General features: G+C 43.9%; 1 protein-coding gene across 5 annotated transcripts in view; it reads left to right on the top strand.

The window, feature by feature from the left end:
• The window catches only part of LOC109897369 (phospholipid phosphatase-related protein type 5), a 52322-nt gene extending 42407 nt beyond the window's left edge, over window positions 1-9915 (top strand). For 2 of the 5 annotated variants that reach the window (XM_031827655.1, XM_031827658.1), the window contains 4 exons: window positions 1855-2105; window positions 2254-2430; window positions 5387-5514; window positions 6265-9915. In XM_031827655.1, coding sequence (XP_031683515.1) covers window positions 1855-2105; window positions 2254-2430; window positions 5387-5514; window positions 6265-6373 — 665 coding nt within the window. In that variant the 3' untranslated portion in view covers window positions 6374-9915. Of the gene's footprint in view, window positions 1-1854; window positions 2106-2253; window positions 2431-5386; window positions 5531-6053 lie in introns of all 5 variants that reach the window. The other 3 variants (XM_031827656.1, XM_031827659.1, XM_031827657.1) reach the window with 2 other exon arrangements.
• Window positions 9916-10233: the final 318 nt, after the last annotated feature.

Raw genomic sequence — 10233 nt, 5'->3', positions numbered from 1 at the left:
TAAACAGCTTGGAACATTCCAGAAAAGTATGTCATGACTTAAGAAGCTTCTGAAAGGCTAATTGACATCATTTGAGTCAAATGGAGGTATACCTGTGGATGTATTTCAAGGCCTACCTTCAAACTCAGTGCCTCTTTGCTTGACATCATTGGAAAATCAAAAGAAATCAGCCAAGACCTCAGAAAGAAAATTGTAGACCTCCACAAGTCTGGTTCATCCTTGGGAGCAATTTCCAAACGCCTGAAGGTACCACATTCATCTATACAAACAATAGTACGCAAGTATAAACACCATGGGACCACGCAGCCATCATACCGCTCAGGAAGGAGGCGCGTTCTGTCTCCTAGAGATGAACGTACTTTGGTGTGAAAAGTGCAAATCAATCCCAGAACAACAGCAAAAGTCCTTGTGAAGATGCTGCAGGAAACAGGTACAAAAACATCTATATTCACAGTAATATTGACATATCCTGAAAGGCCGCTCAGCAAGGAAGAAGCCACTGCTCCAAAACCTCCATAAAAAAGTCAGACTACGGTTTGCAACTGCACATGGGGACAAAGATCATACTTTTTGGAGAAATGTCCTCTGGTCTGATGAAACAAAAATATAACTGTTTGGCCATAATGACCATCGTTATGTTTGGAGGAAAAAGGGGGAGGCTAGCAAGCCGAAGAACACCATCCCAACCGTGAAGCATGGGGGTGGCAGCATCATGTTGTAGGGGTGCTTTACTGCAGGACGGACTGGTGCTCTTCACAAAATAGATGGCATCATGAGGCAGGGAAAATTATGCTGGTCATTTATGAACATTGAACATCTTGACCATGTTCTGTTATAATCTCCACCCGGCACAGCCAGAAGAGGACTGGCCACCCCACATAGCCTGGTTCCTCTCTAGGTTTCTTCCTAGGTATTGGCCTTTCTAGGGAGTTTTTCCTAGCCACCGTGCTTCTCCACCTGCATTGCTTGCTGTTTGGGGTTTTAGGCTGGGTTTCTGTACAGCACTTTGAGATATCAGCTGATGTACGAAGGGCTATATAAATAAATTTGATTTGATTTGATGTGGATATATTGAAGCAACATCTCAAGACATCAGTCAGGAAGTTAAAGTTTGGTCGCAAATGGGTCTTCCAAATGGACAATGACCCCAAGCATACTTCCAAGGTTGTGGCAAAATGGCTTAAGGACAACAAAGTCAAGGTATTGGAGTGGTCAACACAAAGCCCTGATCTCAATCCTATTGAACATTTGTGGGCAGAACTGAAAAAGTTTGTGCGAGCAAGGAGGCCTACAAACCTGACTCTGTTACACCAGCTCTGTCAGGAAGAATGGGCCAATATTTGCCCAACTTATTGTGGGAAGCTTTAAATTGTTTAACCACGGTGAAATGTTTTGCGTAGCCTTACGCAAAACATTTCACCGTGGTTAAACAATTTAAAAGCAATGCTACCAAATACTAATTGAGTGTATGTAAACATCTGACCCACTGGGAATGTGATGAAAGAAATAAAATCTGAAATCAATCATTCTCTCTACTATTATTCTGACATTTCACTTTCTTAAAATATAGTGGTGATCCTAACTGATCTAAGACAGGGAATTTTTACTAGGATTAAATGTCAGGAATTGTGACAAACTGAGTTTAAATGTATTTGGCTAAGGTGTATGTAAACTTCCGACTTCAACTTTATTTGCATGTTCATCACTTCAGGTGATCATGAAGGCTTTTGCAATTTCACACCTCAGCTGATAACAGCGGCTCCCAGGTAGGCTGGGGGATAACTAAACTTCTCCTCTTTTAGTTGGCTGTCATTGCTCTCTCTCGCTCTTTCTCTCTTTCTCTCTCTCCCTCAGGGGTGTTCTCCTTCGGCCTGTTCACCACCACCATCTTTGCCAACGCGGGTCAGGCGGTTACAGGAAACCAGACGCCTCACTTCCTGTCTGCCTGCCGGCCTAACTACACGGCCCTGGGGTGCACATCCAACATGCAGTACATCACCCAGCCCCGTGCCTGCACTGGAAACCCCCTGGTAGTGGCATCCGCACGCAAATCCTTCCCCTCCAAGGACGCAGCCCTCAGTGTCTACTCTGCAGTCTACACTGTGGTAGGTTCTGGTCTGGGGAGTAGGAGTTTGGACAGTTTGATACACATGTTATGGTATACCACCCTATAGTATAGAGTTGATACCCAGCCTACAGTATTACAATTCCTGACAGTCCTCCTGGTCTCCTCCCCCTACCTTTCTGTCTCAGATGTATGTGACGCTGGTATTTCGGACCAAAGGCACTCGGCTGACCAAGCCTACGGTCAGCCTGACCCTGCTATGCCTGGCCATGCTGGTGGGAGTGGTCAAGGTGGCAGAGTACCGCAACCACTGGGCCGACGTCCTGGCCGGCTTCTTCACTGGAGGAGCCATCGCTGTGTTTCTGGTGAGAGGGAGCGAGGGGAGGGGAGGGGAGCATGGAGGGAGCTGAGGGAATGGTGAGGGAGAAGAGGTGGTTAGGGAAGTCATTATTCAGAGAGATGAGATGAGGGTGATAGAATGTAACAGTGATGTATATTGCTGACATTTTACGTTGATATTTAAGTTCATAAGCACAGGGGCTGTTAATCCTGGTACTTCTCACCATGGGATGAGAAATGTCACTCTCATTTCACTTACGGTGAGCTCCAAAAGTATAATAATGAGGAGTGAGAAATTTAGAGGCCTGAATTTCATACACCCCCCCCAAAAAATGCTACCCTTCCCTGTCATTGTAGTGGTACGAGGTTATTCATGATTCATTCTTGACTATCTTTAATCATGTTAGAATCCACATTAATGTAGAAGTGTTTAGAAACATATTCTATTCTTATTTACAATAAAAGTGACCCCAAAATGACATAATACATTATTTACCATTCATTTCTATAGGGCACAAAATAATGTGGAACACAAGCAAAACAAAGAGTAAATGCACCCAACAAGTTTGTAGAGTCACAAGCTTGATGCAATCATTGTGTGTTAGGAAAATGGGACCAAATACTAAACTTTTGACTACTTTATTACACCAGGCGGTGTCAGAGGAAGGCCTTAAAAACTGTCAAAGACTCCAGTCACCCAAGTCATAGACTGTCCTCTCTGCTACCGCACTGCAAGAGGCACCGGAGTACCAAGTCTGTGACCAAACTGAGCCATCGGTGGAGACGGGCCTTGGTCAGGGAGGTGAACAAGAACCCGAGTTCCTCTGTGGAGATAGGAGAACCTTCCAGAAGAACAACCATCTCTGCAGCACTCCATCAATCAGGCCTTTATGGTAGAGTGGCCAGACAGAAGCCACTCCTCAGTAAAAGGCACATGACAGCCCACTTGGATTTTGCCAAAAGGCACCTAAAGACTCACTCAGCATCACTGTCTAGAGGAAACCTGGCACCATCCCTACAGTGAAGGTGAAGGGATGTTTTTCAGCAGCAGGGACTGGGAGACTAGTCAGGATCGAGGCAAAGATGAACGTAGTAAAGTACAGACAGATCCTTGATGAAAACCTGCTCCAGAGCACTCAGAACCTCAGATTGGGGTGAAGGTTTGCATTCTAACAGGACAAAGCACACAGCCAAGACAACTCAGGAGTGGCTTTGTAACAAGTCTCTGAATGTCCTTGAGTGGCCCAGCCAGAGCCCGGACTTGAACCCGATTGAACATCTCTGGAGAGACCTGAAAATAGCTGTGCAGCAAAGCTCCCAATCCAACCTGACAGAGCTTGAGAGGATCTGCAGAGAAGAATGGGAGAAACTCCCCAAATACAGGTTTGCCAAGCTTGTAGCATCATACCCAAGAAGACTCAATGCTGTAGTCCCTGCCAAAGGTGCTTCAACAAAGTACTGAGTAAAGGGTCTAAATACTTATGTAAATGTGTTATTTCAGGTTTTTATTCTTTATACATTTGCAAAAATGTCTAAAAACCTGTTTTTGTTTGGCATTATAAGGTATTTTGTGTAGATTGACGAGGAAAATGTCATACATTTTTGATTAAGGCTGTAACGTAACAAAATGTGGAATAAGTCAAGGGGTCTGAATACTTTCCGAAGGCTCTGTACATACTGTATTACATACTGTAAGGAGTACTGGTACTCCTTGTATGTACAGTGGGGCAAAAAAGTATTTAGTCAGCCACCAATTGTGCAAGTTCTCCCACATAAAAAGATGAGAGAGGCCTGTAATTTTCATCATAGGTACACTTCAACTATGACAGACAAAATGAGAAAAAAAATCCAGAAAATGACATTGTATGATTTTTTATGAATTTATTTGCAAATTATGGTGGAAAATAAGTATTTGGTCACCTACAAACAAGCAAGATTTCTGGCTCTCACTGACCTGTAACTTCTTCTTTAAGAGGCTCCTCTGTCCTCCACTCGTTACTTGTATTAATGGCACCTGTTTGAACTTGTTATCAGTATAAAAGACACCTGTCCACAACCTCAAACAGTCACACTCCAAACTCCACTATGGCCAAGACCAAAAAGCTGTCAAGGGACACCAGAAACAAAACTGTAGACCTGCACCAGGCTGGGAAGACTGAATCTGCAATAGGTAAGTAGCTTGGTTTGAAGAAATCAACTGTGGGAGCAATTATTAGGAAATGGAAGACATACAAGACCACTGATAATCTCCCTCAATCTGGGGCTCCACGCAAGATCTCACCCCGTGGGGTCAAAATGATCACAAGAACGGTGAGCAAAAATCCCAGAACCACACGGGGGGACCTAGTGAATGACCTGCAGAGAGCTGGGACCAAAGTAACAAAGCCTACCGTCAGTAACACACTACGCAGCCAGGGACTCAAATCCTGCAGTGCCAAACGTGTCCCCCTGCTAAAGCCAGTACATGTCCAGGCCCGTCTGAAGTTTGCTAGAGAGCATTTGGATGATCCAGTAGAAGATTGGGATAATGTCATGTGGTCAGATGAAACCAAAATATAACTTTTTATAACTCAACTCGTCGTGTTTGGAGGACAAAGAATGCTGAGTTGCATCCAAAGAACACCATACCTACTGTGAAGCATGGGGGTGGAAACATCATGCTTCGGGGCTGTTTTTCTGCAAAGGGACCAGGACGACTGATCCATGTAAAGGAAAGAATGAATGGGGCCATGTATCGTGAGATTTTGAGTGAAAACCTCCTTCCATCAACAAGGGCATTGCAGATGAAACGTGGCTGGGTCTTTCAGCATGACAATGATCCCAAACACACCACCCGGGCAATGAAGTTTTTCCCTTTCTCTTTCCCTCTCTCTCTCTCTCTTCCGTTCTCTCTCTCTTTCTCACTCTCTCTCTCTCTCTCTCTCTCTCTCTCTCTCTTTTCCGTTCTCTCTCTCTTTCTCACTCTCACTCCTCTCTCTCCAGGTGACGTGTGTGATCAACAACTTCCAGCAGACGAGGCCCCCTCCCCCTCCCCCGCGGCCACAGCGCCCTGAGTCGGTGCTAGGCATGCCCATGGTGGCTCTGCCATGTGTGGAGAGTCCTCTCGAAAAGTTAAGTGGAACTCAGGTAAGGGGTGAGGGTGGGTGAGTGGCAGGGTTGCACACACAGGGGGGGGGCAGACATGCACCCCTTCTCTCCCCTTCTGTCGTCCCCCCAATCCCAAAGAGGATGTCCCCTCACAGCGCATCTCCCAGCACCACCCATAACCCTCAACCCCGACCAAAGCACAAGAACACCAAACCTTGTCTTTGAGCCAATAACCCTTTACTCAGAAAATGTGTGGCTCTTTAGAGGGAGCCGTTTGCAGTAGTCTCTTCCTCAGCATTCATTCACCCTCAGTGGTTGAAGCTCTGAAGGCCTCTTAGAACTTTGAAGTGAATGAGAAGTGCACTGTGAGCTCTTTAGATAAGGGAGAGCAGAAGGACAACCTGTTGGAAGTGTGATTCAAGGGAGTAGCTTTGAGATTGCTTGTGTCTCCTCTTGTCAGTCACCTACACTAACCCTCACCTGACCTCCTCTCCCCTGTCTCCCACCTTGCTCTTTTCCCTTATCCCTCACTTGATCTCTATCCTTCTATCTCTGTCACCAGCATCCTGCACTCTCCTCCTCCTGCCCTCCCTACCATCCCTACGTTCACCAGCCATTCTGACCAACCTTTGATCTGTTTCTCTTGCTCCTCACTCGTTTTTCTTTTTTTCATCACTCTTTCCGCCCCATCTTTCTCTCTCTGTCTCTTCTTCCTCCCTCTCTTCTCTCCTGTCCCTCCCTTTCTCTTTTTCACTCCTCTCTCTCCCCTGCAGACTCCGAGGGGGTCTCCTTTCACAGAGATCACATGACCATCAGCCGTATCGGTTCCCCGCCACCCCAGATGTCCTCATTCCGTCTCGCTCCATTTCCAGCGAAGTCTAGACCAGCCACACGAACATGAACACTCACACGAACACCACTGCGCCGCCCACCCGGCAGGCCGCTACTCCACCCTCTACAGATCCTACTCCACGCAGGTCTAAACTTTCAAAACACACGCACACAAACACAACACACACAGCATACTCAGACCTCTACAAACCTCCCCCTAACCTTGTCCAAGCCCAAACCCCTGGGGGAACTGAGAGCTCTCAAAGTGAGACTCACAAAGACTTAACAGCTGTCCAGCTGAACATTCAGTACAGTGTCAGGTACAGGTATGCCTCTTTCATTTTGTTGTTTTCAGAGGCTTCTTTTTTATTTGCAGACTTTTTAAAATTTGCTTCATTGTGTGAAGTACACATCTCACTGATATCACAAGATGATGTTTCATCTTCTACGTGCTTGTAAGGAGAAACTGTCAATCCATTTGACAACTGGGTTCCTTTGTGTTTTCAACTGTCTGCAATGCAGCCAGTCATCCTGAAACACTTCAGTTCATTTGTGTCTCTGTACACATTTAAGATGAACCCAAACAACCGCTGAATGAGCGCTCTCTGCTGGCTTTAGAGATCATTTTCAGTATCCTAGAATGCGCCAGTCATCAAATATCTGCACGAGTCAACAAACTCAAGTGAACAAATGTTTACGGACCAATTACTTTCTGTAGCAACTGTGGTACTTCATTACTGTACCTTCCAAATACAGCATAGAGACAACACACACAGATCAAGATCCTGGTAGGTCTACACGCACCGCATTAGCTCTCTGGCAGACCTCTCTTCAGCTCTGCATGACATTACCCAGATCAAAGGATACTGTTCATATCACTGAGAAGAAGACAATACAAGAACAAACAGGATGAAACTGCAGACGGTTTATTTTTCTCCGCTTTCGATTGGTTGCTTCTGCAGCAAGTCAGCATGAAATATATATATATATATACAGATTTGGTAAGACTGGATGAGACACATTTTGAAATACATCACAAGTGACAGGACATGAGCTTTGTACAGTACCAAACATTTTCTTTTACACTCAATGTATCTGGACAGGGAACCTTGGTTACCAAAGCTTTGTCATTGTGATGTCACTAAAATACTTGTTTACTTACACATCCCTTTTGCCTGGAATGGAACGGATCACATCGGAATGGAATGGATCACATCGGGTTCGAACGGATCACATCGGAATGGAACGGATCACATCGGAATGGAATGGATCACATCGGATTCGAACGGATCACATCGGAATGGAACGGATCACATCGGAATGGAACGGATCACATCGGAATGGAACGGATCACATCGGAATGGAACGGATCACATCGGAATGGAATGGATCACATCGGAATGGAACGGAACACATCGGCATGGAACGGATCACATCGGCATGGAACGGAACGCCACACTGGAAAATCAAGATTCCCTGTCTCTGGGCCGTAGAGAGATATTATTGGACTTTGCCTATTCATGTGATAATGTGATTTATTTATGAGGAGATTGATCGTAGATGTATTTATTTGATGTGTATATATGGTGTGGTTGCCACAAACAGTTTAATTTTGATTTGCACAGCCCTCACTCATATCCAGTGGTGTAAAGTACTTAAGTAAAAATACTTTAAAGTACTACTTAAGTAGTTTTTTGGGGTATCTGTACTCTACTGTTTATATTTTTGCCAACTTTTACATGTACTTGACTACATTCCTGAAGAAAATTATGTACTTTTTACTCCATACATTTTCCCTAACAGCCCAAAAAATGTTTATGCTTAGCAGAACAGAAAAATGGTCCAAATCATGCACTATTCAAGAGAACATCCCTGGTCATCCCTACTGCCTCTGATCTGGAGGAGTCACGAAACACAAATACTTTGTTTGTATGTGATTGTTGTAGTGTGGCCCTGGCTATCCGTAAATTAAAAAGATTTGCTTAATATAAGGAATTTGAAACGATTTCTACTTTTACGTCTAACTAAGTATATTTTAGCAATTGCATTTACTTTTGATACTTAAGTATATTTAAAACCAAATACTTTTAGACTTTTACTCATGTAGTATTTTACTGGGTGACTTTCACTTGAGTCATTTTCTATTAAGGTATCTTTACTTTTACTCAAGTATGATAATTGGGTACTTTTTCCACCACTGCTCATATCTCACCCTCCACTTTCCACTCCCTCCCACTGGCGTATGGTTTTCTTCCACTGTTTGGTTTTCTTCTTTGTGTTGTATCCTGACTATACTGTCACTGTGCTGTGGAATGTTTCCCTCTGCTGGACAACACACACACACACACACACACACACACACACACACACACACACACACACACACGAAAACGCTCATAAGAAAACATATATTTCATATTGACAAACTTACCAAAATACACACACTTTTGGACGAACATACACATGCTCACCCAACGAAACAAACAAACACACACACTCACTTACCTCTCCTAATCTCTAGCCTATACCTCCCCTCTTTTCCACTTTCTTACACTTAAACCTGTTAGTATGGTTTTGTAAATAGTTATTTTTTGTAATGAGAACGTGATTTTTACACAGACACCCCACTGCTCTCCTTACATTAAGTGGTTATGGAGAAATGGGAACATGAATCGTATCAACTGTATTACTAAAGACAAGAGTGTATGTAAAGGTCCTGGTCCACTCTAAATCAGGTCTGGATTGGACCTCTCCTCGTTCCAAACTGGCAGCCATTCTGCATCAAACCAGGTACCCTCCCGGTCCAAGGTTGGAGTCAACCGAAGATGGCCCGTGGTTTTATGCTAACAATAGAATCCCCTCATGGTTTAGTTTCTCTTGTAATAGTTCACCTGCCAGTCCATATTGGGCCAGTAACCGAAAGGTTGCTGGATCGAATCCCCAAATTGACAAGGTAAAAATCTGTTGTTCTGCCCCTAAGCAAGACAGTTAATCAATGTCATTGGCTCCCAGGGAACAGTGGGTTAAGGCAGCCCCCCATGCCTCTCTGATTCAGAGGGGTAGGATTGAATGCATTCAGTTGTACAGCTGACTAGGTATCCTCCTTTCCCTATACACCGAAGTCAGTGAATTAGGACAAAGTGCACGGTATACAACTATCACAATTTTGAGGGGGTCTGTTGCTTTTACATTTAAGTCATTTAGCAGACGCTTTTATCCAGAGCGACTTACAGAAGCAATTGTGGTTAAGTGCCTTGGTCTAGGGCACCTTGTCATCTCGGGGATTCGAACCAGCGACCTTTCAGTTACTGGCCCAGAGCTCTTAACTGCTAGGCCAAAACTGACAGCAGCTACAAAATACTACACAGATGGCTTGACTATGTTTGGGCCAGAATGTGTGTTCCTTGGTGCACATACAATACATCTGCAGTTTGATTTAGTTCTATTTTTAAAAAATAAGACGATAAATAATGCAGTAACAAAAGAAAAGTGTTCTAAGTTTTAACACTTCATTTCATCTTGTTACAACGTACCCTCTGTTTTGTAAAGATTTGTCGGATGAGAACAATAAATGAATATTGCAATAAAAAGGATGTTGAGTGTTTGCTCTTGCCTTTTATGAGGGCAGGACACATTCTGTTTTACTGTCATTGATTTTATCCTTTGACCAATCACAATGCTGATTGTTGCTCATATGTGGCCCAGAGTGTGGATCATAGCCAATAGGAATGTTTTATACTTTTTAATCAATGTTCTCTTTTTATTTTCTCTGTTGGACATAATATGGACTTCTGCCTTAGCAACAACCTCTAAAGGCTGGTGAGAGATACGTATTACATGTAAATCATTTATTTTATTAGTCAATGCAGATCTGCAAGTTCTGAGCTGAGCTCTAACCTCTGTGATATACA

This window comes from Oncorhynchus kisutch, linkage group LG6, assembly GCF_002021735.2.
Source record: "Oncorhynchus kisutch isolate 150728-3 linkage group LG6, Okis_V2, whole genome shotgun sequence".
Lineage (NCBI taxonomy): Eukaryota > Metazoa > Chordata > Actinopteri > Salmoniformes > Salmonidae > Oncorhynchus > Oncorhynchus kisutch.
This window is presented reverse-complemented; position numbering and strand designations above follow the sequence as displayed.